Here is a 21,004-nt window from a genome sequence, read left to right as displayed (position 1 = left end):
ATTGAACCTTAGTGCCATCTAAACAGCAAGTATGTTGCTGTTAAAAGCCCGGAAGTTTCTATCATGGTTCCTTTTCCTCTCCTGAGCCACCAGCCACTCACAGTGCTGAGGCTATTGCCACAGATATAGATGAATATGATTACTTGTAATCTGCCTGAACCGCACTGTCCTGCTGGTTAGTGTCAGTGATGGGATCAGAGCACATTCCCAACTGCTAACCCAGACCCAGGGCCCAGGTAAGAGCCACTCATCTTTATTTGGGGACAAAAACCATGTCTGAGGACAATGATTCTTTGATTCTCTAAATCACCAAAAGTAGGTGAAATGGTGCTAAGTTATTGTTCGTGCAGCTCCGACTGAGATCAGGGCCCCATTGTGCCAGTCCCTGCCCCATCTGAGACCAGGGCCCTGTTTTGCCAGGCTCTGACCAGACACACAGTGAGAGACGGTCCCTACCCTAAAGAGCTTAAAATTGAAGTAGACATAAGGGGAAACTGAGGCACAGAGCAGGGACACAATGTGCCCACTCTGTAGGGCAGATCCAGGAGCCATGAGTCCCAGTGCAGTGTTTTAGCCACGGGACCACACTGTCTCATAGTAACTTGTGCTAGCAGTGATAAGACACTGCGGGCTTCCCAAACACAGTGTGAGACAGCCTCTGCCCAAAAGAATCCCAGTGTAAATTATGGGTATGGGGACTGAAAACTGCAGGGGAACAGCTTTCTGAGCAGGTAAACAGCTGGCACGCCCCACCCCGGAGGTGGCTGTTGTTCTCTACTGATTGAAATGATCAACCAATAGGAAGTTGTCAAGTGATATGAGGTCCTGTAGGATAGATTCAGAACATGTTTGATTAAATGACTGTGTAGAGAGGGAACATGGTGTTTTAATTAGAGCAGAGGGATCTGGGAGTCAGGACTCCTGGGTTCTTTTCTTTGTTCTAGGAGAGGGGTGGGGGTGAAGAGTCAGGACCCTTGGGATCTAGCCTTGTCTGTAGGAGCAGGGAATCAGGACTCCTGGGTTCTATTAATAGATTTGGGAGGGGAAATTTATTTTCAGACATACCCTGGCCATCAGAGCCTTGCTGGCTAGTTCCCCATTGCCCTGAAATGATGTGCTCAGAATGGTGTGATTACACCAGATATTGGTTCGCTGGCTGTAATCAGGGTATGGACGGAAATAGAGACAGAGAAGAGACCCAGATAAACAATCTGGTTATGGGTGCAAAAGGAGCTGAAGACGGTTCCTTATTCCCAGTTCCTTATCCGTGGTACCAGCTCTTTTTTTGTGGGAGCAGCTCCTTATTCATGGCTCCCAGTTCCTTAGTCACAGGCCCAAACGATTTACAAATACAGCCGCGTAAGAGAACATTTCTAGAGATTTCATCAAACCATATGATTGAATGAGACAAAAATTTAAATGACTAATTACTTAATTATGTATGAACGACATACTCAGGTGAAGCGCTGGGTTTTTGTGGCTTGTCCGTGACCGAATAAAGCGCGAGTCACCCCAAATGAGACGTCCCTGCGGCCATCAGGCTCTTCCGAAGGAGCTGGGAATTGCCACTGTCAGAGTGGTCCTAGTGTAGAAGGGGCCTTAGGGAGCACTGTGCTGCAGAGAGTGGGATAGGGGCTCAGTAGGGGGCACTCTCCACTCACAGGCTGTGTTTGTCCCAAAGTGGCACTAGGGGGAGGGGAGTGGGGACAGGAGCTCGGTATGGGGTCCTCCCCTTGCAGGCAGCGTGGCCCCAATGCCCCAGCATGGCGCTAGGGGGCGCTGTGCTGAAGCGAGCAGGGCAGGGGGCTCAGTAGGGGGTGCTCTCCCCTTATGTGTGGTACTTTCTATGAGGACACTGCCCCCTTGTGGCTGTCATACCCCAGTGGCTCTTTCCCAAGCAGTCAGGATGTCCCTAGAGTCCCAGTCACATCCCAATGTGGTTAATTCCCTTCCGCCTCCCTAACACGCCTGGCAATGTCAGCTCCACACAGGATCCTTCCTGTGGTTCTGCCCTGAAAATGCCATCCATGTTGCTACAAGCTGTCAAGCAGCCGACATGCCCCGCCCCAGAGGTGGCTGCATTTCATCCGTGAGGGCATAACCATGCACAAGCAGCCTGCAAAGCATGCTGGGATGGAAATGCAACCGCTCCTTGCTCTGTCAGGCAGTCCACTGAGCTGTGTTCCCTTCCTGGCTTAGAAAATGCTTTACAAAGGGCCCTAGGCGTAGAATACCTGGTCCTGATGCTGGCTAGAGACGATGCAGCAGATTCTGTGGCCAGATGCCGATGGAAATGCAGGGACCAGATGTGCTTCCCCAGAGAGATGATTCATGGGATTAATTCCTGGCCCTTTTTCCCACTCCCAGACCTGATGGAAACTCTCTTCTGGAAGAAAATGGCCTCTCTTCTGTTGCCTGCCTTTTGCCTTTTGAGCGGTGAGTATTCGCACACATGTGCACGCGCACACCTGCCATCCTCAGAGCCGGTCTTCACTGCAAAACGAAAGGCGTGTTCTCAACGGGGCTGCACTAAGTCAGGTTAAAATAGCAACCACTCGGGTTAGCAGCTCCAGTGAAAGCCGCTAGGTCAACCTGGACTTGAACTCGAGTTAAAACCCGAGCGGCTGTGTCCGCACTGCTCTTTTAGCCCCAGTTAAGATCACCCCTCTTGTTATTGCAGAGTTATCCTGGACTAGCCTCGCCTGTGCGGAGCATCCGCACTGCGAAGCGCTACCCGTGCCAGATCTGTGTTGCTGCACCCACAATGGTGTGATGGTAGCCCAGGAACTGAGATGGGTTTTCGGGGGTGTCACGGAGTCCCCAGGCAATGCTCTGGCCTGCTCCCCACAAAGCCAGTCAGGATTTTGGGGACCCTCCTCTCCTTTGGAGCAGACGATCTCCAGGGCAAGAAACTCACACGGCTTCCACCTTCCTGGGTCTGACGTTGGAGCATTCAGCATCCTCTGTCCCTCCGTGCGCTTCCCACAGCGAGTCCACCCAGGTGGGGTCCTGGGGAAACCACAGGGTCCTGCACCCCCACTTCGCAGTCAGACATGACTCTTAGCCAGCCAGTAACACAGAAGTTTATTAGATAACAGGAACATGGTCTAAAACAGAGCTTGTAGGTACAGAGAACAGGACCCCTCAGCTGGCTCCATCCTGGGGGGCAGCGAGCCAGACACCCACGTCTGCCCTCACTCCCCATCCCCAGCCAGCTCCAAACTGAAACCCCCTCCAGCCCCTCCTCCTCTGGATTTTGTCCCTTTTCCGGGCCAGGAGGTCACCTGATTCCTTTGTTCTCCGACACCTTTAGCATCCCCTTGCACGGGGGAAGGGCCCCAGCCATTAACTGCCAGGAGACCATGTGTCGGCCATTTATGTGCACTGACCCTTTGCTCTGCCACACTCTCACCCCCTAGAGACTTAAGAAATGCATGGGGGAAACTGAGGCACCCACATAGTATTCAGAGGAAACATTAAGAACAGTTCCCACTTCACAGGGGGGTATCCCTAAGCCCCTCGTTTTCAGGGTGTATTTGGTTTGAAATCACCTGGTAGTGTTTATTCCTAAATGTAAATAATGGGTGAAAATTGGTGAAAAATTGAAAAGGGCCGGCAGGAGGTGGGGGGTGCGGGGGTGCTCAGTACTGACAGGGGTGGGAGCGGGGGTGGGAGTTACTCATGACGTAGCCGTTGGACAGCTGTCAGCCTGTCTCGCTCCCCCAATGTGCAGAGGAAGGGAATGGGGGGGCTGCATTGAAGGCGCTAGCAGGGGATGCGTCCTCTCCTGACTCTATTGGCCCTTCAGCGCGGCCCCAGCCACTTCCCCAGCGAAAAATTCCCTGGTCCCCAAAATTTGAGTGAAAATTAGTAGAATCCAAATTGAGGCTTTTTCAAAACCATGGGAGTTTTAGGGGGGAAATCAGCAAATGCTGAAAACAAAGGGCTCTGAGTGTAACCAAACCCATCTTGGGTTGGCACAACTCTTCTTCCCCATTCCTGGTAGGGCCCCAGTTCAGCAAGGTGTTTAAGCACATGCCGGACATTAAGCCCCCGAGTACCCTCAGTGGGATTTCCATAGGATTGTGCGATTAAAAACCCGCTCTTCCTTAAGAGCCTTGCTGAACTCTAGGTAGCTGGGTAGCTGATTGCAATGCATCTAGTCTGGAAAGGTTCCCTGTCTCCTAGCCTCTTTGGCTGGATTTGGGGAGGGAAGTGTCCGATGCCGAGAAATCAGCTGAGCGTTGTTTTACAGGAGCCGGGTGTACAGCCGGATGGGCGGTCCCTGATTTTGGCAACGTCTACCATGTCTCAGGTGAGCGGGCTGGGTACTCAATGGTCGGGGTCTGTATTGCAGCCTGCTCTCCCTCCGGCAGACGGCTGTGGTGTGTGCACCTCATCGTGACACCTCGACCGCGGAAACAGCGCTGCCCTGGCCTCTGGTAGGAAACACTCAGGATAATCCCGAGCCCTGATCTGGCACCTCTGATCCAGAAACCGTAAGGTGCTGCACTTGCTGAATTAAACTGCTCAGCTGCTCTGGTAAGTAGGGAGCCAGGCTTGTCTCCACTTAGCAGATGGGAAAACTGAGCACCAGAGGTTATCGTTTGTATAGTGCCACAAACATGCAGGCCCCACGGCTTGGAGCCCAACAGGCCTTAATGTTACTCAGAGAGATTGAAAATGCCCCTTATAAACACAGCTAGTGTCCTCCAGCAATCTCCCCTCCCCCCAGATCCGGCAGCACTGCCCTGGCCAAAGGGAATGTTTTGGACCATCACGGTTGTACTTAATGGAGACCAGTTGATCACCTCTTAGCACTGAAACTCTTCTTCAGACATAGTGGGAGGACAGATCTTGTGCCTAACGCCCTGGGCTGGGAGTCAGGAGTTGTAGGTTCAATTGTGGCTCTCTCTGTGTGACCTTGGGCAAGTCGCTGTGTCACTCTGTGCCTCGGTTTCCCCATCTGTGAAACAGGGATGATGGTACTTTCCAGAGGGGTTGTGAGAATGAATCCATTGCTGTTTTTAGTTGAGATTCTATGGGACAGGGGCCTCACGTACCTAGGGTACAGGCCAGGATGGCCCATGGACAGCAGGCCCGTGCTGCTGCGGCGACCCTGCTGTTTTCAGTACACGCACCCCATCGAAGCTGGCATGTGTACACATACTCTGAGCCAGCTGGGGGATGAATTGGCCCTCCGTGCAAGTTAGAGCAGCCTTGTGGCTGCTGTGACTTTCATCAGCTAAAACTGCCTCCCATCCACCAGAAATCAGTGAGTGCGTCATGCTCTACCCCCATTCTCTCCCTGCTCCCAACCAGCCCTGTGCCTGAATGGGGGGTGGCGGAGCCAGGAGGGACTGCCAGTCCAGGGTTCCCCCTCACCCAGGGAATCCTCAGCTGCTCCTTGGGGGGCAGCTTTAGGGTACCTTTGCGCCACACTGGCTCTGGATCACTCATTAAATTAACATTGTAGCTGGCATGAGTAAAACTTCCCCCTTGTCTGTTCTCTCTGATGCGGGCACCCATTGGCCAGAGTCCAAACAGGGTCACTGACACAACCGGCCTCTGGAGGGCACAAGGAGGGAATCTCCGCAAAGGATCTTCCTAGCCAGAGGTTCTGGGATGGGAGGGAGCGGCAGTGCCGCGGATAGTGAAGTGGCTTGGCCTAATTTCCTCTCCGTTAGGCCAGGCTGCTCGGTGGCTGCTTTCGCTGTGGTATTGCAAAGCATTTTCCGAGGGGGGTGCATGGAGCTGTCTGGGTGTCGAGCCATAGCTCAGGGCACAGGGAGCAGCTGGGCGCACAAATCTGCGTCTCTGGGAGCTCTCGCCGACGCAGGCCGGACTCCTCTGGGTGTGAAATGGCGCAGAATGGGAATTCTGACCTGGGTTAATTTCCAGTACGGGGAGCTGGCCCCGGTACCCTTGGTGTGCCCAGAGCCCAGCATCGCATGTGGCTTGAATCAGGCACGTCTGAGCTCATCCTGCGTCTGTACGATGAGTCCACACTAGAGACTGGGCCTCGTCCCTCTGTCTCTGTGGCACAGACTCGGGCTAACCCGGCTCCTGTTCTGGTGGCCTGCAGGGGTTATCGACCTGCCGTTCGCTGAAATCCAGGAGCCCTTTGAAGCCTGGTACAACCTGTCGGGAGGGAAGAGCCGGATCCAGTACTACCACGGTAGGCGTGCTGGGCACCTGGTCTCTCTCTGCTCCTCACAATGTGGCAGGTTCAGGTCCCACCGTTGGGGCCAAACTCAGAGGTGACGTATTGAATGCTGTAAAAGACCCCCAGGAACACCCCCCCCCAGCCTGACATGCCCCCGCATCCCAATCCACAAACGAGATGAGCGACTTGCTGGACTTGGGGCCTGATCCGGAGCCCAGCGGGAGCCCATCCGTTTACTTCGCTGCGCTTTGGGTCGGAGAAGCCTCGGAGCAGTGGGGGAAGGAATGGGCTAGAGGAGAGGGACCCTTCATTCCAGCAGCTGCTCGGTGTTCCCTTGGCTCCCTTTTCTCCTGGCCCCCTCGAGGGGTAAGCAGGAGTCCCCTCCATGCAGAGGGCCGAGTGCAAGGGGGGCAGTGCATGCTCCACCTCTGCAAATGGGCTTGAGCTGGAGCGGGTACAGCCTAGGTGGTACAGGGCTGAAAGTTGCTCCAAGTGGGTCAGTTGCAGGGGCACCAGACCGGGGAGGGGGGAGCACGGGGCCATGCCCTCCCCCTTTTTACTGGCCATATGGGGGAGGGGGCAAAAATGAACAAGCGGGGCGTGGGGGGAGGGAGAAGAGGTGGCACTGGAATGGGGCCTCAGAAGGGGAATGGTCGGTGTGGGAGTGGGGTCTTGGAGGACGGTGGGGTCAGGGCCATGGTTCAGGTGCCTATGCCCCTCCCACACCTCCTAACTCTTCCCTCTTGCTGCACAGCAGGGGTAGCCGGGGGGGAGGCGCTAGGTGCCGCTCTCTGGCAGGGAAACACCCAGCTCTCCATGGCCTGGTGCTCAGCCCTCGCTAGGCCATCGCGTTCCCTCGGCTGTTTGGCTGGCATGGCTGGGTGCCGGGACACAGCCAATCATGGCTATGGACTGGCTGCAGGGAGTTCAGCGTCACACCAGCTCCGAGGGCTGCTCTCCCACCTCCCTGGGATCTGCCCCAGGTGGGTCTGAAAAGCTACGGACAGTGACACTTCTCAGCTTGACCTTCGGTCCCGTTCCCTCTTCTTAGTCTGCCCAGGGAGAGGCTGAGACCCCGGTGGTTTCTCCCCTTCCCTTGCCTGAGGCTGGGCCCATGAAATGTCTTGCCCTTCCCACATCTCTTTCCTGCCTCCTAGGGCAAGTGGTCACCTTCCAGTACGGGGCAGAGAGGCCGTTTGGTGCCCTCTACAAGATCACCCCAGAGACCACGGAGCTGGAGCTGAACATCCGGAAGTGCTTCCGGATCAGCGGCAGCCCTGGGAAGCGCGTCTATCCACAGAGTGTCTTCCCCAGGCTGGACGGTTTCAAGGTGAGGCCTGGCAAAAGGCAGGAGGAAACGCCAGTAGGTCAGGTCTTTGGTTCACAGTGAATGGATTCCTTTGGTCTGGGTGGCTTGCTGGTTTAGCTGGGCACCCCCTACCCTGCCAAGGCATCTTGTAGGAAATGGAGTCTCCCCAAAGCCCGCTAGACCCGGGTAAGTCTGAACGAGGAACTCTCCTATGTCCATTTCCTGGGGGCAGGAGACAAGCCTGGATCTAGTCACTCCAGCGCTCCCAGTATCCTTTGCCACGGTCCTGCCTTAAGGGAGAGGCATGGAGGGGCTGACACCTGGCATTCCCCTAGCGCACCTGGGTGGAAAGCAGCTTCTCAGTTGCTGCTGCGGCTCCTTTAGGGAATGCATGGCCCTGAATCAGGCAGGAGGGAAAGACTGAGCCGCATTCCTCCAAGCGCCGCAGCTGCTGGTGAAATAAAATTCCACCCACGCTAGCCACTCTCTGGAGGGTCGGTTCCGCCTGGTCTGGAAGCCGAGGGCACAGCAGGCAGTGCATTTGCAACGTCCAGCCCACATATGGGCAGGGCTGGCAGCTCCTCTGTTGGTGCCAGGGCTAGATCTGCTGCAGGTCGGGAGATGCATTGGCAGAGCCGTGCACCATGCCCGGCTGCAGCCAGAGTTCTGTATGTCAGGCACCCAGCACTGAAGGCACTGAAGCCTTTCAAAAAGCATAAAGCTGGAGTTTTGGGGAATAAATACGGGGACATTTAAGAAACATGTTTTCTGAAAGAAGATAAACAGGCTACAGTTTGGGGAGCTGGGAGCCTTATCCAGTGACTGTGAGTAGTTATCATAACATTGTCCAAGGATTGTGGCTTTATACACAGCTATATACAAACAAGTATCTGGATGCTTACTGCAAGAGGCGCTGCTGTTTGGAAGCACACCATTTCTTCACTTGCGGCTCCAGGAAACTGAGGCAGGTCCTGAAATCATTCTGCACATTCAGTTTTCATTTTTGAAATAGGAACAAATGTGTGCTTTGGTTTTGCCACCCTTCCTTCTGCGCTGCCTTCGGCGCTGGGCAGCTGGAGAGCGGTGGCTGGTTGGTCAGCCGCCCAGCACTGAAGGCAGCGCCGCGGCCAGCAGCAGCACAGAAGGAAGCGTGGCAGTGCTGCCTTCAGAGCTGGGCGGCTGGAGAGCCACAGCTGCGGTACCCGCCCTCCCCCACCAGCTTCCCCTCTCCCCAGTAGTGTCCTCTAGTTGGAAACTTGAAACATGGAAATCCTAACAAAGGATCTAAAGGCGATCACAGTATTTTTTGTGATCTCGCGACCCTCCCTACAATAGCCTTGTGACCCTCTTTGGGGTCAGGACCCCCAGTTTGAGAAACACGACTCTAATGTCACCTCCCCTTGGTGCCTCTCCAGCCCGTGTGGGAGGAGTCCTACAAAGGGCAGCTCTGCACCGTGTGGCAGAACGTGTCCTACTGGGGCCAGAAGAAGAACGTCTACACTCTGTGGGTGGCCAGCTCCGCTGATGGCCCCGTGCCTGTCCACTACGAGATGAGGGGCTTCAACAGCCTGCTGGGCTCCCACTACGACAAGTACGAGATCAACTACAGCGGCTTCACCCACAGCTACCCGGCTGGGGTCTTGGACCTCCCAAGCGGTAAGTGGCAGTTCCTCCTCCGCCCTCCGTGGTGGGGAAATGCTCATCTGTCCCCGGAGCTCCTGAGCCTGAGCAGGGAGGTACGTGACCCGAGTCCGGTGGGGACCCAGTGCTGGGATCTCCGAGCCAGGAGGCTGCCAGACGAAGCCACAAAACATGCGCAGGAGCTGAGATGGGAACATGAGCCCACTCGCGTCACTCCTGCAGGCCAAGGGAAACCATTGCAGTGTAGTGAGTCTGTCAGGAGTGGCCAAGTCTCCACGTGATCCTGTTGGCTGCTGCTAAATCTCCATGTGTTTGCATTGATCCGAGACATGGAAACATACGACTGGTTAATCCTTTCACAGCGTGTGCCCCAGCTAAGGCTGGTACCAGCAGATCCAGGCCCCCCTGAGGAGCCATTCAGCCCAACACTCCCACACACCCACCTTCCCCATACAGCTATGCCCTGCCAGGTGAGTGGGAGCAGGGCGGGCCCTTGGTCCAGGGCTCTGTCCATTTACCCTAGAGATCAGATGAGTCCCTGTGACAATGCGGTTCTGGTGGGACCCAACCGAGAGTGCCAGTTCAGGACCAATTGCTCAAACGGGGCAGTCACAGCCCAAGGCTGGGGTTTTTCCACCTCTAAGGCAAACCAAACCAGCCAAAGAGGACCCTGGTTTCACCCCACTGGCTAACCACAAGTCACACAAGCAATTTCCTTAGACACTCCAGTCTCCCAGTATCACCACCAGTCCCACTCGTCCTGGGGATGAATGGTTATGAAAACCAACACCCCAATAAAAGAAAAAAGTTCTCTCGATCCCAAAGGACCAAGCCCTAGACCCAGGTCAATATACACATCAGATCTTACCCACAAATCACGCTGTTGCCAATCCTTTAGAATCTAAAATCTAAAGGTTTATTCATAAAGGGAAAAAGGTAGAGATGAGAGCTAGAATTGGTTAAATGGAATCAATTACATACAGTAATGGCAAAGTTCTTAGTTGAGGCTTGCAGCAGTAATGGAGTAAACTGCAGGTTCAAATCAAGTCTCTGGAACATCCCCAGCCGGGATGGGTCATCAGTCCCTTGTGTAGAGCTTCAGCCTGTAGCAAAGTCCCTCCAGAGGTAAGAAGCAGGATTGAAGACCAGATGGAGATGAGGCATCAGCCTTATATAGGCTCTTCCAGGTGTAAGAACACTTCTTTGTTCTTACTGTGGAAAATTACAGCAAAATGGAGTCTGGAGTCACATGGGCAAGTTCCTGCACACTTTGCTGAGTTACAAGGCGTATCTGCCTCCTCTCAATGGGTCAGTTGTGTAGCTGATGGTCTTTAATGGACCATCAAGCAGGCTTGGCAGAGCCAACACCCACCTGTCTGGGATTTTTCCCAGAAATACAGCACCAATTTGAAATACAGACAGTATATAGCCAATACCCATAACTTCAACTACAAAATGATACAGACATACAGACCACATAATCATAACCAGTAGCCCATAACCTGGTCTTAGACACCTTATATGACCCGCTTTACATAAGATTTGGTGCCACTACAGGACCTTGGTTGCAACCTATGTTCTATATGGTCCCAGTTTATATCAATAATGTCACAGTCCCACTAGAATGATGGTGTCACTCTGGATTTGTGCCAGTTTGGCCCTGTGTGTTGGGGCAAGAGCGGATGGAGGTTTCCTGTTAAGCAGACCCTGAAATGTGGCCCAGGCAGTGCTCAGATAAAGGCAGGGGGATCCGGATTCACACCGATGAGCAGTAATCTTCACACTGGCATGTCCAGGAACCCGGTACAGAGGGGGCCTGGTGCCTTGTTGATCCCCTGCAGATGCGTTGGCTGAACCGGTCCTCATGGACCAAAGCTGGCATGCTGGCATGCTGCGGCGCTTCTCTGGTGGAGCTCATTCTGGGTAGGGAACAAAGGGTTTGTTTCAAACTGACGCTCCATGCATTCTTGGCCCGGGACTGCACCTGTCTAGGACACGGAAAGCAGCCGCTGGCTTGAATATGCCACTACGCTCATTCCCTGCTCTGACAGGCACGTGTTTCGCCCAGCTGCCAATGTCCTAGCCCTGCCACGAAGGCTTTGGTGGGCAGGCCCATGCTGTGCCTGTCCCAGGGGATACACCCTGGCTAGCAAAAACTACAGCGGGAAACGGGGCATGGCTCCCTCACCCATGTGCGTGGGAGCCTTCATTCCCTTCCAAACTGTGCTAGCAGGATAGGGTCCTCACCTTCCTCAGACACCAGTGCATGGCGCTGGGGGCGCCGTGTTTCTTGGGGATGGATCCTGGGGTGTGGCATGAAGCTATGGGGCCTGGTGAGGATGCAGCTGGGTTGTGGGATCTGAGATATTGCATGCAGGGGGTGGTACAGAGACCGGGGGATTGCCGGGAGTGTCTGTGAGCAATGGCTTTCTGGCATGTGCTGTAACCTCCGGCTCTGTCCTAGGCATGGAGTGCGAGTTTCCTCCGGGAGACGGAGTGGAGCATCGTATCCTCGCCAACCCCATGTGGGATTTCGTGGGCAGGCAGGCGGATCGAGGCCGTCAGCTGTTTCATCACTACCGGCGGGAGTACAGGAAGGAGTACGGCAGCAGGAAGGAGCTTGAGCACAGGGCACAAACGTTTGTTCACAACATGAGGTGCAGGAGCTGGGATGTTGGGGCGAGGCGGTTGGGCTCCTGGACTGCTGAGCTGGTTTTCAGGGAGGGGGCTGGGAATGGTGGGGGGTGGGGAATGCGTCATCCCGGATTAGCCTTGTTCCTCTGACCCGGCCTGGATGTGCTGAAGAGTCAGGCCAGCCCCGAGCGACACAGGATGAATTTGATCCTGGCCTCTTCCCATAATGTCAGTGTTGGGCCGATGCCAGCGCGTGAAACCTCGTCTTGCTCCCGGCCCTTGATGGGTTAGAAAAAGACTCTCCGGGACTCCACCCCTCTCCCCTGCGTCACTTTTTCTGAGAACTCACAGAGAACTGAGAAGGCCAGAAACAGCTGGGCCCCCCGTGCTCCCCACTCCTAACTAGAATGAAGGCTCCCCCCGTTCACCCTTCTGGCAGTGTAAATGGGGCGGAAATGCGAATCAGGCCCTGAGTCTCTAGCCATCAATCAGCTGTTGGCTTCGTAGGGAGAGGGGAGGAGATGCATGTCCTGGGAGATGACTGCTCTGTGCTCCAGCTGTCACTTGACCTAGCACCAAACTGCGGTTATTTGAGTGCATGTGTGTGAGGAGCTGCTGCAGGGCTGTGCCTGGGTCCACCAGGGCTGCCCACCAGCCAGAGCTGCTCGGCTCCCCCTCTCTTCACATCATCCATCCCCTCCCAGGTTCGTCCACTCCAAAAATCGGGCCAACCTGCCCTACAAGCTGGCGCTGAACCACCTGGCCGACCGCACCCCGGAGGAAATGGCCGTGCTGCGGGGGCGGCTGCAGGACCAAACTCCCCACAATGGACAGCCGTTCCCACTGGCACCATATGCTGGCATCATCCTGCCTGAGAGCCTGGACTGGAGGCTGTATGGTGAGGAAGGCCACCTGCCTCAGCATTGTCCACACATCCCCGGGGCTGCTTCACTCCCCGGCTGGCTCCAAAGTCCTTGTTCTCCTGCAGTCCCCTGACAAGTGGGAAACACCCTCTGCCTCCAGGCAATGGTGAAATGCAGCCCGTAGGCCTGCCAGAGCCTGGGGCGGTTCCCTGCTTCATACCCACCTTTCAGCTGTCATCCTGTTAGATGGGGCCTGAATGGAGCTTGAGAGAGGGGGACTGTCCTCTTTAAAGGGCTAGGGGTCAGTCGGGCCCTGTTCCGTGGCGTGTCCCTCTAGGGTTCGTGGGACTCCTTGGGTGGATGAAGCCCTAAGGAAAGGTCAATGCAGGTGCTGGAGGAGAAGAAGATGGTCCCAGGGGAATAGTCTGTCTCTTTACGGGCCCAGGACCTGGAGCCTTGGAGGGAAGTAGGGACATGGGCAGGGCTTCCCTCTCGCAGCCAACCCGGATGAGCCCTGGGAAGGAAGGCAGGATATCTGCTCCCTCTTCTGTCTCCCAGCGGGAGAGACACCAGCTTGGGGAAGCAGGGCTGCCTGCCTGCTTGCTGACCTCTCCCTGCTCAGGGAGGAAGAGGGCTAAGCCAGTGGATCTCAAACCCCTTCCACACAGCAAGCCTCTGAGTGCAACCCCCCTTAGAAATTAAAAACACTTCTTATATATTTAACACCATTATAAATGCTGGCTGCAAAGCAGGGTTCAGGGGTGGAGAGGCTGACAGCTCGTGACCCTCCACTAAATAATCTCACAACCCCCTGAGGGGTCACGACCTCTAGTTTGAGAACCCCCGGGCTAAGTGAAGAGGGGCCCAGTTAGGAGAAGCTGCTGTAGGCTGAACCAGCACAGCCCCAGAGAGGAGGACTGGGGAGAAGAGGGGTGTGGCTTGTAGGGCTCCTGAGGGTGGTAAATCAGAGCCCACGAAGGGGGGAGCCAGTGCTCAGCGCTCAGCTCCGGGAGTCAGTTAATGCAGAGAGCCCGGCAGGTGCCCACAGGGCTCCTCCAGGAACAAGTTGTTCTCCCGTAACTCGACAGAGGGGGGCAGCGCTGAGCATCACGCCCAGCTCCCAACACTGGGGAATAGGGGGGCGAATTCCCAGGTCAGCGCGGTGCGGAGAAGAGACAGGCTGGGGGGCCCTTTCCGTCCATTCCCATGATGGCGTCAGACTAACCAGCGCTGGCCGGGCCGGGGAGACAAAGCCTGAATTCAGAGAGGAAGCCCCTGGGGCGGGTTGCTTTAATTCACACCCTCCTGCTAGCTGCCTTTACTGCTGTGCCCCCCTCTCTGCCAGCCGCTTGGCATGTAGGTTACCCCAGCATAGGCTGTTGGATGCCACAGCACGTGGGTAAGTGTCTGACGGGCAGGGTGTACATGGGCTGGGGGGGTAGGGGTATGGCTACCCACCAGCTGGGGTGTAGACATAACCTGGGCTGGCAAAGCATAGCTAGCAGTGTCACGGCAGAAGGCACTAGCCACCCTGGTCGGATCCCGTTTGAGACCCTAGGTATGTTCTTGCAAGGCTGGCACCTCCTGCCGCTTGTCCTACTGTGCCGGCACTGCTGGGTTTATCAGGTTAGCTGGATCCAAGCTAGCGAGGGTGTGTCTCCTCGAGGTGGAAATGACCCCCTCCCCAGCTCCAGGGTCCATGTATCCCGAGCCGTCACTCCCGCACCGAGGGGGCCAGAAGGTGTAATCGACGCCAGCTTAGACTCCGTTCTGACTTTGGCCTCACACTAGAAAACCCCCGACTCCAGCAGGGCGAGTGATAGCTTGGTACCAGGAGCGTGATGGAAACTGGACTCTTCCTTCATGCTCATGACCCACCGAGTCACGTGTGTGGGCCTCTGCTCTCTGACGAGATGGCCCAAAAGTTTGCTGCTTGCCCTTCATGCTGCATTTCTTCAGGGTATCGAGGCACCTGGGCTAGGGGAGAAGGGCGAGTGACAATTGCCAAGGGAAAAGGAGGGTGAAGAACGACCATCTCGTGGTAAAGAGGCCACATGGCTGGTAACTCCAGGTGTTCAGGGGCCAGGGAGATCAGAGAGCTGAAACGTGGAAGGTCTGAGTTCTCTACTGCATGGGGATCATTTCTTATTCTCTCCCCCAGGTGCAGTGACCCCCGTGAAGGACCAGGCCCTGTGCGGCTCCTGCTGGAGCTTTGCGGCTGCGGGAGGATTAGAAGGTGCCCTGTTCCTCAAGGTAACAGCCCGTCTGCCTCGTCACACCGGCAGATTGTACGAACAGGGATCACAGCACAGGGTGGCACAGCCAAGACATCCCCCATTGTGGGTCTTTCAACTCTCATATGTATTATGGTAGCCCCGAGATGTTGCAGCTGAGATCACAGCCCTGTTGTGCTGGGAGCTGTACACACACACAATCAGAGACAGCTTACACTCTGTAAGAAGTGTTAGTATGGCTGTCCCCCTGGAACAGGTGGGGAAGTGGTGTACAGAGAGATGAAGTGACTTCCAGGGCCATGCAATGAGCCAGGCATCAAACCCAGACCCCCCGTGGGCCCAGCCAGTGCCTTAACCACAAGACACGGCCTCCCTTCCCTTTGCCGAAAGCCTCCAGAGCAGATTAGTCTCAGTTACTGACTGGAGAGTCCCTGCTCTCAGCCCCACGGCTGTAACTCTGCCTGGAGTCCTGCCCCAGTTGCTCCTCAGCTCGAGCAGTTCTGGCTGGCTGCACCAGCTTCGTTGACTGGATGATGCTCACCTGAGACACAGCTCCCGCGGTCCATGTGTCCCCGCCCAGGGATGGAGGGAGAGCGTGGAAGGGGGGATGTAGTATCTCCCTGGACATGTTCTTGGTGATGTGTGTGATGTGTCAGCCTTTACATAAAGGGGACGGTGAAGTTTAAGTTTGAGTTCTCTGTGCCCAGCCCTGCCCTCCTCTCCTCCCCAGACCGGAGTGCTGACCCCCCTGTCTCAGCAAGCCCTGATCGACTGTTCCTGGGGCTTCGGGAACCACGGCTGCGATGGCGGCCTTCCTTGGCGGGCCTTTAAATGGGTCAGGAAGCACGGCGGCATCCCAAGTGCCGAGGCCTACGGGCCGTACAGGGGCCAGGTGAGTCGGGCTGTTCTTCCAGGCACCTGCTAGGGGAGCCGCGGAGAGACCTTGTTTGACCTGCTGGTGCAGCGTGCCCTTGGGCCGCATGGGGGTGCGACGCGGAGAGCCCCGGGGAAGTGCCGCTGGCAGCTGAACTGCGGGCTCCCTTGGCAAAGGGCTGGGGCTGCTGATGTGAGAGCTTGGTGCAGGGCCCAGCAAAGATGGAAGTGGCCTGGGATGGGATCCTGGGAGCAGCTGATTCCCCCTCCTTCCCCCCTCCACCCCACAGCGTGTCTATTGTGCAGCTGGTGAGTCTTAGGCATGGTCCTGGCTCCTCCCCTGACATCAGACAATGGATATTGTGAGCTTCTGCTCCCCAGCCTCCAGTGCTCTGATGCGGCCAGACGGGGCGAAATCCATCCCTCCATGTACCGTGCAGGGCCCTGGCATGAGATGAGTCTCCAGCATACCCTAGATGTTAGCGGGGTCAGGCAGAGGTTCACACCTTTGGGTGGATACCAGTGCCCAGTGCCCAGGCTAGGCACTGGAATAGCAGGTGATGAGGCCAGTCAACATCTAGCTAGAATGGACTCCTAGTGGCTGAATTTCCTGGTGCTCCTTGTGGATCCTGCACCACTGAAGCCAACGGGAGATTTATCATTGATTTCAGCGAGGGCAGGATGTGGTCCAGAACTAGCGGTCTGAATTCTGAAGGTATCTGTGGAGTGAATGGGCCACTCAGCGCTGGGGCTGCAGGAGGAGAGGGAGGCTGCAGGGCCAGTCTTGCTAATGTTCCAAGGACCCCAGTCCGTCGTGCTGCAACGTACCATGTTCTCCTACCTCTGATCCTTGACATTATAACCAGTTTTAGACAATGCACCGGGGCTTTGATTTTACATGGAAGGTGCTCCGATCCAACAGCGATGGGCAGTGGTATAAAACCCTTGGAGGAACAATTGCTTCTGAAGATCTTGAAATCTCCCCTCACTGCAGAATTCTCATCCCTGTTAGAGAAATCTCAGATCCAAGCAAACCTACCTGCTCCACTCAGCTTTGAGTCCCACGAGTGTTTCTTCTCCACGGTTCCCACTTAGTGCTGTAACCCTCGGTACAGCCCCTATGCAACGCCTGGCCCCCGAGGGGTTTTCGTTAAAAGAGGAGAGGGGACTTGTAAGGCTCAAACCCAGGTCTGCAGAGTGCCAGGGAACTGGTGCGGCTGTCAGCAGCATTGCAATGAATGAACCCTGGGAGAACAAGCACACAGGAAGTGCCGTGCACGCAGACCCAAATGCAGCACCCACCATCACTTCTGATTGGTCCACATGCCCTATTTAAGCATGGAGGGCATTCCAGGAAGCTGCCCGTGGCTTATTGCCACCACAGGCCCTGCTCTGGTCCCTGATTTCGACGTAACGCCAACAGACCCCGGTCGTCGGCAGGTGGGATCGAACCTGGGGCCTCTGGAGCTTAGTGGAGGAGCCTCGACTGCATGAGCTATAAGCAGAGAATCTGTTAGCTAACACTGTTGAGCAGATTCATTTTCTCTCTCTCTCTGAGTGGTCTCGGTGCCACTACGTGGGACAGAACACCCCACCCAGGAGGCGCGTGGTTACATGGATCTTGGCTCTGTTCTTTGGCTCTGACCCCTGGCTTGAGCCCTGAGTCCCACCAAGCCTTCCTCCTGGTCCTGCCGGCTAGGCCAGACCACCCATGTCCCAGCTATGCCAGAGCTTAACAGATGCACCGAATCCTTCTCCTTGTCTTGCGACGAATGGGCCGGCCCAGCTGCCAGAACTGCTGCTGGTTCTCCCTGGGCTGAGCAGGCAGGAGAGGGCTGAGTTTGCTGGCTGGCTGAGTCTGAGCTGGTGGCGTGTCACGGATCAGCTGGCATCCTCTGGCTCTTATCCAGGCTTGGCCGCAGTGAGGGGGTGGCTGGAGGTTGCTCTGTGAGCATTCTGGCTGGATGGGGACACTCAAACCCTACCGCTGTTAAACTCCCATGTCCCGCCTGCCTCCTAGAACGGATACTGCCACTACAACTCGTCTGAGCTCCTCGCCAACATCAGAGGCCATGTCAACATCCCGGCCGGCGACGTCGCCACTCTGAGAGCCGCCATCTTCAAGAATGGCCCCGTGGCCGTCAGCATTGACGCCTCTGCCAAGTCATTCATATTTTACTCCAATGGCATCTACTACGAACCCCAGTGTGGTGAGTCCAGCCCTGCCGCCCGCACGGCGCTCCTGGAGGGATGAGGTTGCATGGCTAGCAGGGGAGGCTGTGTCCTGGTGATCCTTTACCAGGGGCTGCTGGATCCCAGATTGCTCAGGAGACAGGGTGGCCATGCCCCGCCATGGGCCAGGAGAGTCCCAGGCTGTTCTGTTCCATCCAGGGTTTCTCTGCTGGCTCCAGCAACATGGGCCAGGTGGGCTCTGGTGTGTCACATTGCTCTCTGTACTTGGGCACCCCCTTCCTGTCCCGGTGCCACCGGGAAAATCGTCAGGGGCTGTACGTGGCTGCCAGCCTGGGGGTGCTGGTTCCTACGGAGCCACCTCCGTGCATGGCAGGAAATTCCCCAGGATGAAGAGGGCCCAAACAGCACAGACCTGGACTGGCCCCCAATCACTTCCAGGCACTCCAGCTGAGATCCTAGAAACCCCTCACGGGGCTGGGCATCCCATTCTGGGGTGCAATCCAGCCCAACGAAGGGTTGCATCACCCCCTGCCCTGCAACCGTGGGCGCCTCACATTGCTTTGGGGTGGTAGCTCCCAACCAGGGCTGCTGACAAACAGATTGAGTGTCCGTGTACAGCTGCAGCTTTGGTCCAGCAGCCTGTCAGCAACATTCCAGCCACGCTCTGGCTTCCACCAGCCTGGTTACTGCTCACGGGGTGACCCCAATGCACTCTCAGTTCCAGGTTTTCCCCAAAACTTGTGTTCTGCACTGCCCAGCCCTTTCCTGGACGGGTCAGCTATTACCGGTCCCCAAGGGGTCAATATTCAACAATTTGCTACTTTCACTGGAGTTACCAAATGGTTTGGTTTAAACACAGCCCTGGATTAATTTAGTTTAAAAATAAAATGTTTATTTAATTATGAAGAGGGAGGTTTTGAGTGAGCGCAAAGCAAAGGTATGAAAGTCAGACATGGTTAATAGAGAAATAAAGCTAAACCACTTTCTGGTAGCTACCACTTTGCCAGCGAGGCTCGGTTCAAGGTAAAATCCTCACGACAGGTTCCCAGCGACAACGCTGACCAAATTCTCAGGTCAGGAGCTCCCCCAAAGTCAAAAGGCAGGTTCCTTTGTCATCTCAGATGTGTGTGAGAGAGGGAGAGATCCCTGGGGTGTTTTCGCCCCGCGTTTTCGCAATCCGTTCACCCTCCAGAGTGGCTTCTTTTGAGGTTTCCCCCTCAAAGCCACGTTTATTCACACAGTAAAGAAGGTGGCATGGGATCTGCTGGTGAAGGTGGCCCCTTCTCCCCTGTGCAGGCTGAAATGCAGACTTGCTGTGTCTCCAGCCCCAGGACCCTGTTCACTACTTACCTGTAAATGGAGGTGAACCCACATTGCTTTGTTTAGGCTCGACATGCTTAACAACTCTTGCCTACGCAGGGCTGGGGGTGGGGGTGAGGTTGAACATATGCTCACATCCTGCAGGGGGGATTCATAACTTTACACAGAATGTTGCTGCATATTTTTCCCCGTGATGTTATTGACCAGCAAGTTGTTAGTTTTCAGATGAGACCTCACAGGGCATATTTGGTATAAAGACAATCACAACAGTGTGTCGGGGTGGGGGCAGGGAATACAGCGGTGCTTTCGGTCACAGTGGGCCCCTGCTTCCCTGGCCTGGCACCCCAGGATTCCTGCCTCCTTTCCACTCCCAATCATGCACCTCCCCAACCCCCAACGACAGGTGGTGCCTTCTCTGGCTTGGAGAATCCCTGATAAGTGGAACAATGCTCTGGGGGTCTTCCAGTGCAATGCACCAGCCCCCTATGCTGAGCTCGGCAAGAGCTTTGCCCGGGCTCTGCCACCAGGTGGCGATCACAGTCCATCCTAGATGCCCCAAATAACTTCCCCGGGCAGACCTTGGCTAGCCGGGCGGCTGATACCGCCCCTCCCTCTTGGCACAGCCCCATGCAGAATAGACTTCACTGTACAACTCTCCAAGCTGCCTGCGGGAGGGCATTTGATTCACACCGAGGAGGAAGCTACGTCTGGAGAGAGTCCCAGCCCGCAGCAGCTGATGCAGAAACGATTCAGTGGGGCGCTCTGGGCTGGGTTAGGCGGGAGGTCAGACTAGATGGGTGCAATGGTCTCTACGGGCCTTAGTATCCAAGGATCTGCTCCCATGGGGAGTTCTCGCTCGCGATCACTCCAGGGCTGCCGTGGCTGAGGCTGTTTCTCTGCATGAGACTTGTCATTTGGCCTCCTGGGAATGCAAGAGCCCAGATGCCAGGGGGGAGGCTAACTGCAGCGGGGTTAAGAGAAGCATGAGAAACTCCTTTGCTAGTCTCCTTTCCTCTCGGCCGTAGGGAATACCAGCAGCAGCTTGAATCACGCGGTGCTCGCCGTGGGCTACGGGGTCCTGCAAGGGGACAGCTATTGGCTCATCAAAAACTCCTGGTCCACTTACTGGGGTAACGATGGCTACATCCTCATGTCCATGCAGGACAACAACTGCGGGGTGGCGACCGCTGCAACATACCCGGTCCTGGCTTGATCTCCTGGGTCAGAGGGAAGCGAGCTGGCTTCGGGCTGCTGATCCTTAGCAGTCTGCCGGACTTGCTTGTTATCTGTGGTTGCTTGTGCTCTGGACAGGACCAAGTGGGGCTGGCTTAGCGCCTGATGCCGCGTGGGCCTAGGTGTGACACTGCAGTCTATATAATTTTATAAAAATATGCTAATGAGGGAATATAATGTAACTGGAATATGCTTCGTGCAGAAGGTCTTTTGTAAGGTGTAATTACAAAGTTTATAATCTACTGAGTGTGATCATCCTCTTTGTATAAATGTACCACTCTTGTATCTGAAACTAGAAATATGAACTATAACTCTGAGGGCCTCTTGTAACTATGCCAAGTGTGGGCCGTTAATGGTGGTTTGGAATCTTGATGACTCCCATTAACCAGGACAATTGTCTGCAAATGGGTGTTTTACCTGTAAGTCTTCCTGTACACCTGTGTGCTGGCAAGTGGGCAATGAAGTCTTGCAGTGACATGTGATCATGTCACCTGAACTAAAATCCATCTTTAACCTGGTGTCTTTCCATTGAGAAGGA

General features: G+C 55.5%; 1 protein-coding gene across 2 annotated transcripts; it reads left to right on the top strand.

Annotated features, from left to right (window-relative positions):
• The first annotated feature begins 164 nt into the window (after positions 1–164).
• On the top strand, positions 165–20,887 carry LOC115637748 (digestive cysteine proteinase 2-like). 2 transcript variants are annotated; one of them, XM_030539319.1, is made up of 13 exons: positions 165–236; positions 2,368–2,436; positions 4,256–4,315; positions 6,086–6,178; positions 7,324–7,496; positions 8,348–8,443; positions 8,891–9,131; positions 11,581–11,773; positions 12,455–12,648; positions 14,775–14,866; positions 15,578–15,739; positions 17,741–17,930; positions 20,259–20,887. In XM_030539319.1, exons 2-13 carry the CDS (start codon positions 2,373–2,375, stop codon positions 20,444–20,446), a joined length of 1,746 nt encoding a protein of 581 aa, XP_030395179.1. In that variant the 5' UTR covers positions 165–236; positions 2,368–2,372; the 3' UTR covers positions 20,447–20,887. The 2 variants fall into 2 exon arrangements, with proteins under 2 accessions (XP_030395179.1, XP_030395180.1); XM_030539320.1 differs by lacking the exon at positions 8,348–8,443.
• Positions 20,888–21,004: the final 117 nt, after the last annotated feature.

Source organism: Gopherus evgoodei, chromosome 20 (genome assembly GCF_007399415.2).
Source record: "Gopherus evgoodei ecotype Sinaloan lineage chromosome 20, rGopEvg1_v1.p, whole genome shotgun sequence".
Taxonomy (NCBI): domain Eukaryota; kingdom Metazoa; phylum Chordata; order Testudines; family Testudinidae; genus Gopherus; species Gopherus evgoodei.
The sequence above is the reverse complement of the archived record's forward strand: the minus strand, read 5'-3'. Positions and strand labels throughout refer to the sequence as shown.